The 19,128-nt window shown below is 44.6% G+C and overlaps 1 protein-coding gene across 2 annotated transcripts in view; it reads right to left on the bottom strand.

The window, feature by feature from the left end:
- Positions 1-899: 899 nt before the first annotated feature.
- LOC147605243 (uncharacterized) overlaps positions 900-19,128 on the bottom strand; it is a 60,464-nt gene continuing 42,235 nt past the window's right edge. The window contains exon 5 of one of the 2 annotated variants that reach the window (XM_086794058.1): positions 900-1,460. In XM_086794058.1, the coding sequence (XP_086650184.1) occupies positions 1,257-1,460 (204 nt within the window). In that variant the 3' untranslated portion in view covers positions 900-1,256. Of the gene's footprint in view, positions 1,461-1,713; positions 1,850-19,128 lie in introns of those variants that run through there. The other variant, XM_086794059.1, reaches the window with a different exon arrangement.

Raw genomic sequence — 19,128 nt, 5'->3', positions numbered from 1 at the left:
ACACCAAAAAGACATCCCAAATCCTCCAAAATACAAACAAAACAGCCTGCATCCATCACCCAGAACCAAGTATAAAATCAAGAGACAGGCTTTATGACTGACATAACCAATCATTAAAGGAACTGTCATTTTCTCTTCTCCTCAAGAAGTCTAGCAAACTTTTTTTCCAGCAATTCCGTGCATTTGGGACTGATCAACCATATTGGTAACCAGACAAACAGCAACGAGTACATGACACAAGGCACGGATTTCTTAAAGATTATAGCTTGGGGTACACCATAACACATTTAGAGCAGGCAGAATAGTCTTTACAACAAATTATTGACAGAACAGTTATCAACTTAAAAACCAAAATAACAGCTTCAGACAAATAACAGCTTCAGACAATTCTCTTTTAAAACAGAAAACCACAACTCCATGCTCAAATCTGTTTCTGACCAGAAAGCTGAAAGCCCACAGATAAGAACGCTCCATGACACGGTTCTCTTTCTAGCCAGAAAACCAAAGCTTCAGGAACAAATCTGCTCCTGACCAAAAATGGAAAGAGCCCCTCCTGGATCTAGCTTGAGGTACTCCATGACACCTTTAGAGTGGGCAAACTACTTGCTGGAGAATATGGTCCTTACTAAAAAAATATTGGCAAACCAGGTACCAAAAAATCAGCTTCAGACAGTTATCTTTCTGACTTCAACAAAAAGGCACAAATGTGTTCAAGAGGAAGTTCACAAATGGCGGTGCTAAGAACTCGGGACAAACCCCGTCACATGTTTCATTTTAAAAACGAAACAAGTCTTGTGAATAAACTGAGGAAGACACCCCCGATAAAGGTTTTTCTAGCTGTTTGGAATTGCATCTCCCTTATCAACATAATGGTGAGTTTATAAGAAGAAGAGAGATTGCGAAATCCTCGATAAAATTGAATAAATAATGCATGAGGCACTACTTAAGTATATAACTTTTGCTTCAGCACTTCTCAAAGCAGTGGCAAAAGCACACCGAGATATTCCTGTGGATGACAAAAATACTCCATCCCCCCACATTTGACCATTTGACCATCCATAGTCAGCGAAACACATCATACGTTTGCAATTCGGCTCAAGAATAAATATAGCTTTTGCTGCCTTCTTTTCGACAAGCCAGCAAAGCACATAAGACATGCATATCAAAAGGGGGGGAGCGGGGGTTTTGATTCTTGAGGTTTGGTCCCAAGGACTCATCACATAAGTACCCCGTAAAAACCTATTGTATCATTGGTATCATATCTCTGAGCCATTCCGCCTGGTGTTAGTTACAGAGAGTGCAATGAACTTCAGAAAGTCTGCCATGCTCATTTCAGCTTGCTCTCCCATCCTTGCTCCGTCGTACTGCCTTCTAGCATTGTACTCCATTGCTGCCACCTTTGAAGTTCGAGAAGTGGACAAAACCATTTCAAAATCTGCCTGCCGTAGTGGCCTTGGAGTCTGAAAACACAAATTTCCAAGCTATTATTACATTGAAGTCATAAGCAATCATAGAATACAAAGCAAGCAAAAGCTGACGGTCTCATCAAAAGCAATCCCTCATAAAAACTGCCTTACAAGATCTAATTATCCATTCAGACAAAAAAATAGCTTACAAGGGATTAAGTCAGATAACTTAGAAGACATGTATATGCCTTGCACTATACCTGGCACCACACTAGGGACCAATACTTGGCTTGTCCCTGCCTTAATAAGTCCCTTCAGAAAGTTGTATTATAATGTTAGTAGTATGCCTAATCTTTCAAGTTAATCTCGAGCCCTCTCGCTTAATCACTCTTGTTAAACCCTTGTGATTAGCTCCTAATTCGAACAATTCTGGGCCCCTTCTCCTGTCACATGAGAGCATCATAAGCCCGCTTTGAAGAGCACAAGTCAGAAGTCATCAAGACTTAAAACAAGTTGATCAGAAGTAAGAGTTCCTGAAAAGCCAGATTTAGCCCAAGAATGACCCGAGAGCAAAGATGGTCCATCAATGCACAAAAGGAAAGGGTCGGATCTGCGTTTAGATCCAATTAAGTTTTGTACATATTCACGTTTTGCAATATATACAATAGATTAGGTCTAGCTTGCCTCTTAAGTATGTATTTGCCGTTAAGTGATTAGGTCATGTCATTAGTATTAATTCTGGACATAATTAGCATTTAATAGTGTTAATCCTAGCACACAATGTGGCATGGGCCTCTCATGAGAGAGAGAGAGAGAGCTAGCTGTAGGGATTTTAAGAAGAAAAAATTTTAAATAGAGAAGAATGAGTGGGTGACTCAGAGCAATGAACACTAGTCAATAATAATTGCACGTACTAAGCCATTGACAGGTTTAGCCTCCTATAGTCTTTGCTGCTTGGTGCTGATGCATCAGCTGAATGTAAAGATTTCTGATTGAAGGCTTGTGAAGAAATTACTTTGAAAAGGGTACAAGAATATATTAATCCTTAAAGCACCAGGGTTGGGTCTGGGGGCAGGATGGTCACATGCCACAAATATGGATTTTCAGAGGGAATATGTATATGTAATTTACATATACATATACATATATGTATATGTATATGTATATGTATATGTAAGGCCTTGAAGAAGAGGAAAGAGGTACAGGGAGGGGGCCTGAAAAGGGGGGAGGGTCACATTCTTTGGCTATAGATTTTCGGAGGGGTTCTCAACACTGGTTTGTATTGGTATCAATAGAGATATGCTTCATTCCTTGCTATAAAGACGCTCAAAACTCTCTTATATTTCAAGTTATGTGTGGACTAATTACACTCGCTTTTGAGGAAAAGGAAAGCTGCATTGCTTGAGTTCTAAAAATTATGATACACACACTGGCAACTTGCAAGGCCCTACTACATCATATGGTCCTTTTATAGAAGAGACCCCCTCTACAAGGTGTATACACATGCTGCCACCACATATGTCCCATGTCAAATCATGATGCCAAGAGTCCCTATGAGAGGCCACCTTCGTACATCATTGCTTACATAAGATCCTCATAAGAGGTTGTTCCCACACAAAAGAACCTACACACCAGTGGTTGTTCACACACAAAAGAACCACTTTATTTTAAAGCTAGAATACTAAGTTATTAGGTGCTAGTTTACACAACCACCTATATATTCCCACATTCATCAGTATTAATATTTAACATTTCCCCGCCCAGTTGTCCTGGACTAGGTTTGTTGCATCTTCTTGCTGCTGCTTCTGGTAGATGTAGCAGAGTTGCTGATTTGTCTTCATTCTTCACCTTGGTAAGCCTTTTACGGCACTCGTTGATGTAGTGCCCAGACTTGTGTGACGGTAATGACATTTTCCTTTCTTCTTAATGTCACCCTCAAACGAGTCCACTTTGCCTTTACCCTTGGAGAAGTAGGTTTGGTCTTCTCTACTAGCATCTCCTTGCGATCTGTTCTTCCTTGTATGCTCTTTCTAAAGAAGTAACCCAACCAACTCTTCAAGAGTTGCCTCCACCTATCATGGAAAGATTTAAAGAAGTGTGAAAGCTTTGATAGGAAGGAGGTATGGAATTGAGAGTAGTGGTGACCAAGTTTCTATCTCTTACTATCTCATTGATGTTCGGCAACTATTCTTTTAGGTCCTTTACCTTGGTTAGATGCTTTGCCATAGAATATACTTCTTGCATATCAAGGCTGTCCAACTCCCACATCAGGTACATGACTCTTGCTTCAATGGGGGTTAGGAAAATGGCTTCAAGGACCTGTCGTGCATCCCTAGCAGATCTGCAAGTTTGGATGTGAGGATTGATAGGTCGCTTCATAGAAAGAGCGATCATGGACATGGCTTGGGCATCCGTAGAGTCCCACCTACGTTGTTCTTCAGAAGGAGGAGTAGTAATGTTTGAGACTCCAGCTATCACCTGAGAAACGGTACGAGCATTTGAAGTTCTTCTTACCGGAGGAGGACGAGGTTCCTCGCCAGTGACAGTCTTCCATAAGCCTCTGGCTATTAACAAACTTTTCAACATGAAGCTCCACAAAGAGTAATTAGACCCATCTAGCAATCCTCAATGGGCATATACCCAAAGATATCTGATCCTCTTGAGTCTTTGTGCCATCCTCACAATAAGCAAATTGATGCAATTCAGAATTGGCCCGAATTGAGTTCGGTGCATGAGATCCATAGTTTTCTTGGATTATGCTCTTATTACCGTAGGTTCATTCGGCACTTTGCATGGATTGCTTCTCCTTTGCATGATTTGACAAAGGAGGCTACATTCAAATGGACCAATGTAAAGAGGGATGCATTCCCCAAATTGAAAGACGCAACTACTCATGAGCCAGTGTTGATCATTCCGGATTTGCAAAAACCTTTTAGTGTGAAATGTGATGCATCTGGAAATTGCATAGGAGTTGTCCTAAATCAAGAGGGACATGCCATGGCTTATGAGAGCCGTAGATTGCATAATGCAAAGCTATCTCTTGGCATTTATGAGAAAGATCTCTTAGTTGTAATTCATGCACTTACACCATATGGAAACATTACCTTCTTGGAGCTGATTTCACTGTGAAAACAAATCACTAGAGTTTGAGGCATTTTCTTACCCAAACTAAATTGCCAAAGAAGTATGGACAATTTCCTCTCTATGTTTCATTTTCAGATCTTACACACCCCAGGAAAGAAGAATATAGTGGCAGATGCATTGTCACGAAAGCCGTATGTAGCAGCTATTTCGGTTGCCTCTCATGGGGACACCCGCTTGTGAACTGTACATATGAAATTGTCTGCTTACAAGTTACATGGTTATGTGGCATGTGACAAGTGGTAAGTATTGGTCATAAACCTAGCCTTAGAAATTAGCACTAATTTATAAGTGAGGGTGTACACACTTCATTAAGTTTTGGGCGACCAAAACTCACTTATAAATTATGACCAACCCAGTGTTCACACACACTGATGTCTCGAGGTGGACAAAACCCAATGTCCACCGCCCAGACCTTATCTCCTTTAAACAAAGGGAGTAACCAGCCATGTGTCCATTCTAGCTTTGGTGGAACAATAGAGAGCAGATAGTAGGGAACGTGTGAAACCGGCCTCTGGTAGAAACCAAAGTGCGGTAAACTGGCAGTCAACCAAACACAGTTGTAATCCAGCAAATAAGACAGATAAAAAGGGAGCTAGAGTGCTGCTACACAAAAAGAACAACAACACCTGTTGGCTCCAAAGCTTGGTGCCCCTTTCGGTATTTCTTTATTCACATTCAATGAAAGAGTTTAACTGAATACATCATGGCCACTCATGGCTTATACATATGCATGTCCAATCTGCCAATCCTCTGGACCTCTTACCATAGAGGTTACACATAGCCCTGTGCCCTCAAACACCACACTGTTTTTCACCTCTAATCAGCCAAGATAGTACATCCATGAGGCCTTGAATACGCATCTAACTGGCCCATGCACATAACCAAAAACCAGCCATACATCAGCCCATAAACTCTTCCAAATCAGTCCAGAAACTTGCCCTGTTTCGACTGTCATGGCCCTGTGAAAATGGAGCAGGACAAGTGTGGGCATGGTGGTTGCAGAGTCAGAATATTTTATGATTCACATGGGGGGTGCCCGGACAGAGTTTAAGATGTGTGGACATCCCTAGGTGTGAAGGGGGGAACTAGAAACATTAAATTTTAATGTTTATTGGAGTTTGCCCCTAGGCCTTAGTGGCCCTAGGAACTTATTAAAGTTGGGGCCCTAGGGATTAAATTGGGGAGGAGTTTTCTCTCTCTTCTCTCTCTCTCTTCCCTTTTTGGGGAATCGTGTAGCAAAAGAGGAGCTTCTTTCATGCGCATGTTATCCTAGCGTGGAAAAGCACAGGAAGAAGGAGGCGGCTGTTTTGCTGTGTGCTGTTGCTGTTTTTCTGAGTAGAATCAGCCGTACAGCACTGTACGGCCAGAACTGGGCAAACACTCTCTCTCTTTTTCTCCTCTGTTGCTGGCTGCGCACAGAATCTGCTGCTGGAAATCCTGCGCACAGGCCAGTACGGGCTGTACCAGCAAGTACACAAGCCGTACAGCCCTGTACGACAGCCGTACAGTGTACGGACAGGGCTGACGCACGCTTTACTGGGTTCTGAAGCTGCAGGCGGCGCTTGTCAGGTGGCTGGACAGACCTGAATACTCTGATTCAGGTTGGTACAGAAGTGGACAGCAGGCTGTTTATGCAAGTACAACGCCTGGCACGTATCCCGAGGCGGTACAGACGGGTACTGTGCTGATTTTCAGATCTGTATTTTCAAGGACAGCATAGGAGTGAGCATCAGGAGGAGGATACAGGCAAGTGCAAGCACACGTGTGAAGCAGGATTGTGGATTCAAGTGCCTGCAGGCACAGATTGGTGCTGTTGCTTCCTCTAGTGTTGTTTCACGAGCTGAATTTGGTAAGCTCTGTTTCTGTTCATCCATCTCTCTTTCTACTGCTTGATGTCTGCTGCAGGTATGTGTTATCTGGCTCCTTGTGAGAGGAGGGGTTTGGCAGATTGACAAGGGATTAAGACAGAGATTGGACAGCACATGTATGTTTGAGCTGAGAAGATGTATCATGCTCTTGAGTTATGCCAGATGTATGCCCATGGCTGGCCTACTTTGTGATCTTGGCTGATCAGAGGGAGACACAGTGTGTTGCTTGAGGACACAGATCTGTGTGCATAGATCCTCTATGCTGAGAAGGATTTGTGGGCCGTCAGATTGGACTTACAGGTGTAAACTCTTGGCTGGTCTTTGTGTTGTACTCAGCCATACATATTATTTTAATTGAATAAAGAAATACCGCAAGGGGCGCCAAGCTTTGGGGCCAACAGGTGTCGCTGTGTATTCAGATTTGGGCACTCTAGCTCCAATCTGTGTTTTGTTTCTCATCTAGACTACAAGTGGACGGGTGATTGTTCCCACCGCACTCTGGTTTTCTATCAGAGGCCGGTTTCAAGGTTCCGTCGCCGGGACCAATCATCAACTTTCTGAAGGGGGTGAGCTCGTGGTTGCTTTGAAAAAAAGCCATCGCTGAAAATTCAGCAATCATGTCTGATACAGAGGAAGAGTACTTCTAGCATGAAGAAGAAGAGCAAGAGACTTCTCCTGAAAGAGATGTATCTGAGGATATTTTTGCAGGAGAACAGGCTGCAGATGTTGAGCCTTATGAGGATGTAACACAGCCAGAAGATGTGCATGGTAAAGAGGATGATGATGCTCGGTTCAAAGATCGCTTGGCTAGTGTTATGGATACTTTTATGCAGCTCACACAGAGTGAGAGATTTGCTGAATTTTTGAGATCTCGCTCAGAGCCCCGCACAGAGCCCCAGAAAAAGAAGAAGAAGGTTCGTTCGAAGAATCTTTCTCAAGGTCATAGTGGTACCACTCCACAGGATCCATCTCCTGCACAGTTTCCGAACATGCAGCATGCTTTTGGTGCTAACCCACAGAGTTCCTTCTATGGACAGCCACCTATTCCTCAGCAGAACATGCATCCAGGGTACTTTGGTGGTGGCTCAGTGTTTCAATCCATGACTGGAGGTTATCCTCAGGGAGGCATGGGTATGTATGGGCCTTTTGGAGCCAATTTTCAGCCTGGCATGCAAGGGAATATGTATGGTGGTATGCAGTCCGGTATGCAAGGAAATGTGTTTGGAAGCATGCAACCTGGGATGCAAGGCAATATGTTTGGTGGCATGCAGCCAGGTATGCAGCATGGAATGTATGGAAACATGGCTGGGATGTATGGTATGCCTGGTGTTGGAATGGGAAATGTTGACCCAATGATGGGTATGAATGTTGGGGGCAGCAATCTTACGAAACCACTTCCATATGATAATCTAACGCCTATGGGCAAGGCGAAGGATTACAAGGAAGGGGGAGCTGCAGTGAAGTTTGACACTTTCAGTGGGGCCAAGGATAAATTGAAGGCACTTACCTTTTTACAGCAGTTTGATGCTGCTTTTTCTGGTGGGAATTACACAGAGTCTTCTAAGGTGAGGAAAGCTGCCACTTTTCTCAAGGGCAATGCTTTGCAGTGGTGGTCTACTCTTCTTTTGCAGGGCATAGCACCCACCACATGGGTCCAATTCAAACAGATTTTCTCTTCCGTATGGCTCACATCTACATTTGAGGTGGATGTTATGACAGCATGGCACAAGCTGGATGCTTCAAAGTGTGATAGTTTGGAGGATTATAACAAGAAGTTTTGGGAAGCTCTACTCCCAGTGACTTCTTATCGTGCCGTGCCATTATCTGAGCAGGTAGAGAAGTATTGTTGTGGGCTGCCCAAGGAGGTACGAGATTATTGTATAAAGACAAGAGTAACGAACATGTCACAGATGATTGAAAATGCTATGACAGCTAATGCGTTACTCACAGGTGGTTCATCTGGGTTTAAAGGCAGTAAGAAATTGGGCAAGAAAGCTGAAAAATTTGGGCATGCTTCTCGTGATGCTAAAGGGTCTACAGAGACAAAGTATAAGAAGTTGCCAATGCCCAAAAGGACTTCTGAGGAAAGACATGCTTTGAGAGATGCTCAAAAGTGTTTTTACTGTACTGAAGAGGGGCATATGTCATTCAATTGTCCCAAAAGAACGTCCAAGAAGGACCCTGACAATAAAGGAGAGCCCAAGCCAAAGAAACCAAAGCCTTCTGCAGGCTTAGTTCCTGATCTTGTGGGTGAGCAGCTAGGTGGTGAAGCTACAGAGTTGTGCAGGGCATGGGGCAAAGTGAGAGATCAGAATGCTTTGATCTTCTTTGACACAGGTGCTAGAGCCAACTTCATTTCACCAGATTTGGCTGGCCGATTGGGAATTCGCGCAGAGGAGATGGGGCCGCTACATGAGGCAAATATGGCTTGTCCAGGGTATGCAGAACCCGTTACTCCTATCATTGGGAAGCTTCGGCTTCATTTGCAGGGTTATGTGGACAGCGAGGAGTTCTTCATCATGCCTTTGGATGGCTGTGATGTTTTGTTGGGGATGCCATGGTGCCACAGGGTACATGCGGTGGTGGATACTTACAATAGGAAAATTACTCTGACTCATAGAGGGAAAGAGCATGTATTGGATGTAAAACTCAAAGGGGAATCTGTTCCTATTGTATCCGCTTCGGCGATTTCATCAGTAATGAAAAAGCATCTTTCCGCGTACTTGATTTATGTAAAGGATGCACAGGATGATGAGTCTAAGTCTAATTTGTCAATGATAGATAAGGACAGGGCTGATTTCTTAAGTGAGTTTCAAGACTGTTTTTCCGAGTCATTGCCAAGAGAATTACCTCCTGAGAGGCCAGAAGATCATGCTATAGATCTGATTCCTGGTAGTACTCCACCGAATAGACCGCCGTATCGTGTTAGTGCAGCCCAACAGGAAGAGATTATGAGTCAGGTGCAGGAGCTATTGAATAAGGGGTTGATTCAGCCTAGCTCATCACCCTTTTGCTCACCTGTGCTCTTAGTGCAGAAGAAGGATGGTTCTTGGCGCATGTGTATAGATTACAGGGCGCTTAACAAGAATACCATCAAGAATCAATTCCCCATACCAAGGATCGATGACATATTGGACCGCTTACAGGGCTCCACAGTTTTTAGTCGTATTGACTTGAAAAGCGGGTATCATCAGATACGCATTAGACCCGAGGATGTGCATAAGACAGCATTCCGAACCACGTTTGGGTTGTATGAGTTCTTGGTTATGCCCTTTGGTTTAACGAATGCGCCTGCCACATTTAACAGAATGATGGACAGGATTTTCAGGCCACATAGAGAGTTTGTGGGCACATTCTTTGATGATATGATTGTGCATTCACAAACTGAGGAAGAGCATCGAAGGCATTTGGCCATTGTGTTTGCAGAACTCAGAAACCATAGATTGGTGGTTAATGGCAAGAAGAATGAGTTTTTCTTGCAGGAGATACATTTCTTGGGGCATATTGTGTCTGGTCATGGAGTCCGTATGGATCCAGCCAAGGTGGAAGCAATACTTAATTGGCCAGCTTTGAGGACCGTGCATGATGTACGCAGCTTTCTAGGATTGTGTTCCTATTACAGGCGTTACATACGGCACTTTGCTGAAATTGCTTCACCTCTTCATGCTTTGACGAAGAAAGCAACTCCGTTTAGATGGGCTGATTGGGAAATTACAGCATTCAAAAAGCTCAAAGAAAAGCTTACTTCGGACCCAGTATTGGTGTTACCGGACCTCCGAAAGGCTTTTGTTGTCCAGTGTGATGCATGTGGAAGTAGCATTGGTGCAGTTCTCATGCAAGAGGGACATGTGATAGCCTATGAGAGTAGAGTTTTGCAAGATGCCGAAAAGCATTTACAAGTGTATGAGAAAGAGATGTTGGCTGTAATTCACGCTCTTTCTACATGGAAACACTACTTGCTTGGGGCTGATTTTACTGTACAGACAGATCATCAGACCTTGCGTTATTTCCTCACGCAGACTAAGCTTTCAGAGAAGCATATGCGTTGGGCAAACTTTTTGTCAATGTTTCACTTCCAGATTGTGCATGTGAAAGGCAAAAAGAATGTAGTGGCAGATGCTTTGTCACGCAAGCCACAGGTCTCTGCAGTTTCACTTGCTTATCACCATGAGCTTGATGAAATGAAAGAGCAGTATGCCCATGATGAGGATTTTGAAAAGTTGTATGATCAGATGTCTGAGGGTCAGCGGCATGAGCATTACACTCTCAGAGATGGGTTTTTATTGATGCATGGCAGACTGTGTGTAACCAGGCCATTGCGACTCAAGGTTATGATTGAAAGTCATGCTCCACCGTATGCAGGTCATAGAGGTATTGACGCCACGGTCAAAGCAGTGGAGACTTTCTTTTATTGGCCAACCTTGAGAAGAGATGTTGATGCCTTTGTGAGGCAATGCATCGTATGTCAGAAGGTAAAGTTTGACCGTCAGAAGACACCAGGGTTATTACAGCCTTTACCTATTCCGGATAGACCTTGGGAGAGCATTGCCATGGATTTTGTATTTGATCTTCCACGGACACAAACGGGAAATGATGGCATCTGGACTATCATATGCAGGTTCAGTAAGCAGGCTCATTTCATTCCCGTGAGGAAGACAATTTAAGTGGATCATATGGTGAAGTTGTTCATGGCGAACATCTTCAAGTATCATGGCTTGCCTACGTCTATCATTAGTGACCGTGATCCACGGATGACGAGTTTGTTCTGGAGAGGGTTGTTTGACAACATGGGTACAACTCTCAAGTTTTCATCGTCATTTCATCCACAGACAGATGGTCAGTCAGAAGAGGCTAACTCTACAGTGTTGGATCTTCTCAAGTGTTATGTGTCAGAGCACAAGCAACAATAGGAAAAATATCTTCCTTTGGTGGAGTTTGCATATAACAACACTGTACATAGCTCGACAGGCAAGGCGCCTTTTGAGATTGTAGAAGGAGGGAAGAAAGTACCACCCATTTTGCATACAAAGGATAAGATCTTTGAGGCTGATCAGTATGTGGAAAGCTTGGATGAAGCTTATCGGAGAGTTAAGTTGGCCCTCCAGAAAACTCAGCAGAAGCAAAAGAAAGCCGCAGACCGTCACAGACGTGATTTACAGTTTGCATTGGGTGATTGGGTTCTTTTGCGTTTTGAAAAGGCTAGACTCAAGAAGATGAAGGGTAAAGAGCGCTTATTCCCTAAATTGAGCATGCGATATTATGGGCCTTTTCAGGTTTTGGAAAAAATTGGTGAGGTAACCTATCGTTTGAAGTTACCAGATCACTGGAGGATTCACAATGCTTTTCACGTGAGTCTTCTTAGACCTTTCCGTGGGGATGTGCCTGAGGATGTATCAGATGAGGCTCAGCCGGAAGTTGAGGAACTTGATGAGGTTCTGATTCCACAGCAGATAGTGGCACATAAAGAAAGGAAGGTACGAGGTAAAGTTTCCCGTCGTTATCTTGTGAAGTTCAAGAACTATTCACCGATGGATGCGAAGTGGATGGAGGAAGGTGACTTAACAGATTCACCTCAGGTTTTGCAGCTTTATCTCGATGCCTTTGAGTTAGAGCCGACTCTTATTGTGGCTCATTCAGGTTCAGCAGAGCATGGGTCTGGAGCATTACCTGATGCTCAAGAGGGGGGTAGCACCTCCACTCCCTTGATACAGACAGGCTCAGATGACATCTAGAGGTCGCTTGGTGCAGATTTTATCTCATCCGAAGGTACTGAGGCTGACAGTACATCTGTTTATGGGACTTCTATGATATATGTGTACTAGTCACATGGAGATTTTTGTGGATATGTATGGTTCACAGTGGTATACAACTTGGACTATTACTATGCCATTGGTTTGCAGTGAATGATGATACATGTGTATGGCTCAGAGAGATTGGGACGCTGATCTTGCCATATTGTATATTTCACTTTGGATATTTTGATGCATCACCAGAATGCAATCGAGGACGCTTGCCATCTTTCAAGAGGGGGGTATGTCATGGCCCTGTGAAAATGGAGCAGGACAAGTGTGGGCATGGTGGTTGCAGAGTCAGAATATTTTATGATTCACATGGGGGGTGCCCGAACAGAGTTTAAGATGTGTGGACATCCCTAGGTGTGAAGGGGGGAACTAGAAACGTTAAATTTTAATGTTTATTGGAGTTTGCCCCTAGGCCTTAGTGGCCCTAGGAACTTATTAAAGTTGGGGCCCTAGGGATTAAATTGGGGAGGAGTTTTCTCTCTCTTCTCTCTCTCTCTTCCCTTTTTGGGGAATCGTGTAGCAAAAGAGGAGCTTCTTTCATGCGCATGTTATCCTAGCGTGGAAAAGCACAGGAAGAAGGAGGCGGCTGTTTTGCTGTGTGCTGTTGCTGTTTTTCTGAGTAGAATCAGCCGTACAGCACTGTACGGCCAGAACTGGGCAAACACTCTCTCTCTTTTTCTCCTCTGTTGCTGGCTGCGCACAGAATCTGCTGCTGGAAATCCTGCGCACAGGCCAGTACGGGCTGTACCAGCAAGTACACAAGCCGTACAGCCCTGTACGACAGCCGTACAGTGTACGGACAGGGCTGACGCACGCTTTTTTGGGTTCTGAAGCTGCAGGCGGCGCTTGTCAGGTGGCTGGACAGACCTGAATACTCTGATTCAGGTTGGTACAGAAGTGGACAGCAGGCTGTTTATGCAAGTACAACGCCTGGCACGTATCCCGAGGCGGTACAGACGGGTACTGTGCTGATTTTCAGATCTGTATTTTCAAGGACAGCATAGGAGTGAGCATCAGGAGGAGGATACAGGCAAGTGCAAGCACACGTGTGAAGCAGGATTGTGGATTCAAGTGCCTGCAGGCACAGATTGGTGCTGTTGCTTCCTCCAGTGTTGTTTCACGAGCTGAACTTGGTAAGCTCTGTTTCTGTTCATCCATCTCTCTTTCTACTGCTTGATGTCTGCTGCCTGCAGGTATGTGTTATCTGGCTCCTTGTGAGAGGAGGGGTTTGGCAGATTGACAAGGGATTAAGACAGAGATTGGACAGCACATGTATGTTTGAGCTGAGAAGATGTATCATGCTCTTGAGTTATGCCAGATGTATGCCCATGGCTGGCCTACTTTGTGATCTTGGCTGATCAGAGGGAGACACAGTGTGTTGCTTGAGGACACAGATCTGTGTGCATAGATCCTCTGTGCTGAGAAGGATTTGTGGGCCGTCAGATTGGACTTACAGGTGTAAACTCTTGGCTGGTCTTTGTGTTGTACTCAGCCATACATATTATTTTAATTGAATAAAGAAATACCGCAAGGGGCGCCAAGCTTTGGGGCCAACAGGTGTCGCTGTGTATTCAGATTTGGGCACTCTAGCTCCAATCTGTGTTTTGTTTCTCATCTAGACTACAAGTGGACGGGTGATTGTTCCCACCGCACTCTGGTTTTCTATCAGAGGCCGGTTTCATCGACCCTCCAAACTGCCAAACCCTTCCTCTCACAAAGGGACAAAGGAGCACCCCCGGAACAGTCTCGAACTAGAGGAAAGAGGGACTCGGTTGTGCACCTTCTGCAGTCCCACCTGCTCACAAAGAGAGAGAGAGAGAGAGAGAGAGAGAGAGAGAGAGAGGGAGAAACCTGCAGACCTTGTGTCACTTTCCCCCAAAGGAAGAGGAGAGAGAAAACAGAGACTGATTGTCCCCATGTGTGCACCTCTACTGCTCCTATTGTCTCCTCCTTCAACGAGAAAGAGAGGGCGGGAGAAAACTCTGTTCAGTCCCGCGTCTTCTGCCCTGTAGTCGCCTTCCCCCACACACACACACACACAGCGTGGGTAAACCTGCTCAGTCCAGAATTTTCTGCAGCCAATCTTCCCTTACAATCCTGCGCTGCCTTTCACAAGAGGGAGAAAGGGAGGCCAACGCAGTCCAGCCCACTGGGTTTGCTCTTGGAGCTCAGCCCGCCTGTACTTCTCTGTAGCCCAACCGGTCCTCAACTTTTCCATGACTCAAAGCTCCTACGTGGAGTTGCCATCCAGCCGCCTGCCTTGCCACCACCAAAAAGCACATACGCCTCAACCCTCCAGTTGAGGCCAACTACCCCTCCAAAAAGAGTCCCCCTATGACCTGCATACGGTGGAGCATGACTTTCAATCGTTAAATTGAGTCATAATTGCCTGGTAACACACAGTCTACCATGCATCAATAAGAAGCCATCTCTGAGAGTTTAATGATCATGCCGCTGACCCTCGGACATATGATCATAGACTCTGCCAAAATCCTCATCCTGGGTATACCACTCTTTCATCTCATCAAGCTCATGATGATAAGTAAGTGAAACTACTAAGACCTGTGGCTTGCGTGACAAAGCATCTGCCACAACATTCTTTTTGCCTTCCACATGTACGATCTAGAAGTGGAACATAGACAAAAAGTTGGCCCATCTCATATGCTTCTCAAAAAGCTTAGTTTGCGTGATGAAATAACGCAAGGTCTGATGATCTGTCTGCACAGTGAAATCAGCCCCAAGCAAATAGTGTTTCCATGTAGAAAGAGCATGAATAACAGCCAACATCTCTTTCTCATAGACCTATAAATACTTCTTGGCATTCTATAATATACGACTCTCATATGCTATCGTATGTCCTTCATGCATGAGAACTGCCCCAATGCTATTTCCACATACATCACACTGGACAACAAAAGCCTTTCGGAGATCCGGTAGTACCAATACGGGCTCCAAAGTAAGCTTTTCTTTAAGCTTTTTAAAGGCTGCAATTTCTCGATCAACCCATCGAAACGGAGTTCCCTTCTTTGTTAAAGCATGAAGGGACAAAGCAATCTCAGCAAAATACCGTATGTACCGCCTGTAATAAAACACAATCCCAAAAGCTGCGTACATCATGCACAGTCCTCAAGTCTGGCCAATTGAGAATTGCTTCTACTTTCAAAGGATCCATACGGACTTCATCTTTAGATACGATGTGCCCCAAGAAGTATATTTCTTCCAAGAAGAACTCACTCTTCTTACCATTTATGACCAACCTATGCTTCCGGAGTTCTTTAAACACTATGGCCAAATGCTACCTATGTTCCTCCTCTGAGCATGAATGCAGAATCATATCATCAAAGAATGTGCCCACAAACGCTCTATGAGACCGGAAAATCCTATCCATCACCCTGATAAAGGTGGCGGGAGCATTTGTCAAGCAAAAGGGCATGACCAAGAACTCATACAGTCCAAAGGTGGTCCGAAATGCTGTCTTATGCACATCCTCGGGTCTAATGCGTATCTGATGATACCCGCTTTTTAAGTCTATCCAACTAAAGACTATGGAGCCCTATAAGCAGTCCAATATGTCATCGATCCTCAGAATAGGAAATCGATTCTTAATGGTGTTCTTGTTGAGCACATGTAATCTATACACATGCGCCAAGAACCATCTTTCTTTTGCACTAAGAGCACAGGTGAGCAAAAGGGTGATGAGCTAGGTTGAATCAACTCCTTTTTCAACAACTCCTGTACCTGGCTCATAATTTCCTCTTGTTGGGCTGCACTAACACGGTACGGCGGTCTATTTGGTGGGATACTCCCCGGAATAAGATCAATAGCATGATCTTTGTTGGGTATTGGACTCACACACTCACACACACAAACCTGCACATTAGGGTTAGGTGCAGGGTAGAGAAGCTCACACACAGAAATGAGAGAGAGAGAGAGAGAGCCAAAAGTGTGGTATCCACAAAATGCAAGTCAACCCTTGCATGTGTGCCACATCCATATAATATAGAACTACAAAATATTACATGTGTCCTTTCACACTTGATGTCCAAGGGGAAAAACCACATGGGAAAAAGTGCCCTTGGTTAAGCCCTGTTCACACATAGCACTACCATAAGTGAGCATATGCCTACAAATCCCCCCTGTAGTGGAAGTGTGAACCTGTACAAGGAAGCAGATCACTCTCTGTATGAGAGTAAGCCCAAAGCTTTGCGGAAAGCTTCAAACTTTTCTTGAGGTAAAGCCTTTGTGAATAGATCTGCAACATTATCCTGTGTAGGGCAATAAGATAAACTGATCTCCCCTGCATGTAGCCTCTCTCTGACATAGTGATTATGAATCTCTATGTGCTTGGTACGTGCATGAAATACTGGATTTCGTGCCACGGCCATAGCACTCTGGCTATCAGTGAGAATGGTGGTGGGTGTCTGTTGACACTCACGAAGATCAGCCAATAGTCTCCTCAACCATACACAATCTACTGTAGCTGTAAAGACTGCCCTGTACTCAGCCTCACAAGTAGATGTAGCAACAGTGGGTTGCTTTTTACTCAACCAAGATATGCATGAGCTCCCAAGAAAAAAACAATTCCCACTGGTGGATTGCCTGGTATCGTAATCACCAGCCCAATCTGAATCACTGTATGCATAAAGCTGCAAGCTTGTGACATGTGAGGGATGAGACCGTAGTAATCACAACCTTAGTCTACACTTAACTACACTTAATGATGTTTAAGAGACAAACAGATATACAAAGAGATAGACAAGTTTGTGTCAATGCAGTGCAGCTATATTAAATGAATGAATGCGGTTACAATGAGATCCAGATGGATCTGTACTGCTGTATATGCTGCCTATATGCTGAATATGCGGGATGAACTGCTGATTATGATGCTGAATGCTGTCCTGAGGATGAAACGCAGCACTGATGGGCTAGACTGAACTGAATGCTGCTGCATTTTGCTGAAGATGATGGCTGAACTGATGCGTTAACTGATGAAGATGCTGATGGAGATGCGTTGAATGCTGATGGAGATGCGTTAACTGAATGCTACTGCTGATGATGATGGCTGAAACGCATGATGCTCCAGAGGAGGCTGCGTTTGCTGAATATGCTGCTGAGGCTGATATGCTGAAACGCCAGATGATCCAAAGGATGATGCGCTTCACTCTGATGAGCCTCCTGATGGCTGAATGCTGCTATGATGAGGTGCCTAAAGCTGAATGGAGAGGCGCCCATATCTATGTGTCTGAGAGGGCTGGTCGGCCAGCACTAATGTAGTCGGCCAGTTCATATCCCCATAAAATACTCATAAAATACCATAAATGGTAGTCGGCTGCCCCAAAAATGCATAAAAATGCCTGAATAAATGCTGGTAAAAACACCTGATGAATCTGTGATGCTAATGATGCCATAATGATGCCATGTCACTGTACACCTGACTGGTGTGCACGTGACATTCCCCGCTGCTAAACTGTTGCTGGGTGGATACCTGGCAACCTTCGACTCGTCTGCGATCCTTCTCCTCCGAACCACTGCCCCCTTCTGTCTTCTGCTGGGACTGAGTCCGTCTGCAGGAGTGAAATCCTTGAGCCAAGACGCTATGTACTGCGGGAACTGAATGGCAACTACCTGAGTCACCCTTGACCTGTTCCTGGAAACCTTTCACCTACCATCTCCGTCGTACCTGAAGCTCTGAACCTCCTGAGGCGAATGTTGGAGCAAACTTCCGTCTTCTGTGGAAGAGAAACCCCCTGCTGCCAGTTGAAGCCAAAACTTATGTGCTCCTTTGATGATGGATGTCCTGCTTCCCTGAGAGTTCATGGGTAACATGTATGCAAGACTGACTGCTAAGATGACTGCTAAGATGACTGCTGTGCAAACCATAATGCAGACCTAAGGGAAAATCCCTAAGGGTGGCTTGCAAAATTTTCAGAACTGGGTTTAACTGTGCGGAAGCGATAAAAATGATGACTGACTGAATGACTGATGAACTGAACATGCTCTAAGGCTGGTTACCCTGTAACGCTCTGATACCAATGTGACATGTGAGGGATGAGACCGTAGTAATCACAACCTTAGTCTACACTTAGCTACACTTAATGATGTTTAAGAGACAAACAGATATACAAAGAGATAGACAAGTTTGTGTCAATGCAGTGCAGCTATATTAAATGAATGAATGCGGTTACAATGAGATCCAGATGGATCTGTACTGCTGTATATGCTGCCTATATGCTAAATATGCGGGATGAACTGCTGATTATGATGCTGAATGCTGTCCTGAGGATGAATCGCAGCACTGATGGGCTGGACTGAACTGAATGCTGCTGCGTTTTGCTGAAGATGATGGCTGAACTGATGCATTAACTGATGAAGATGCTGATGGAGATGCGTTGAATGCTGATGGAGATGCGTTAACTGAATGCTACTGCTGATGATGATGGCTGAAACGCATGATGCTCCAGAGGAGGCTGCGTTTGCTGAATATGCTGCTGAGGCTGATATGCTGAAACGCCAGATGATCCAAAGGATGATGCGCTTCACTCTGATGAGCCTCCTGATGGCTGAATGCTGCTATGATGAGGTGCCTAAAGCTGAATGGAGAGGCGCCTATATCTGTGTGTCTGAGAGGGCTGGTCGGCCAGCACTAATGCAGTCGGCCAGTTCATATCCCCATAAAATACTCATAAAATACCATAAATGGTAGTCGGCTGCCCCAAAAATGCATAAAAATGCCTGAATAAATGCTGGTAAAAATACCTGATGAATCTGTGATGCTAATGATGCCATAATGATGCCATGTCACTGTACACCTGACTGGTGTGCACGTGACATTTGCGTTAACTGAATGCTACTGCTGATGATGATGGCTGAAACGCATGATGCTCCAGAGGAGGCTGCGTTTGCTGAATA

This window comes from Cibotium barometz, chromosome 60 (assembly GCF_041138505.1).
Source record: "Cibotium barometz isolate CiBa-2024 chromosome 60, ASM4113850v1, whole genome shotgun sequence".
Taxonomy (NCBI): Eukaryota; Viridiplantae; Streptophyta; class Polypodiopsida; order Cyatheales; family Cibotiaceae; genus Cibotium; species Cibotium barometz.
Note: the sequence above shows the minus strand (reverse complement) of the source record. Positions and strands in the feature narration are given on the sequence as shown.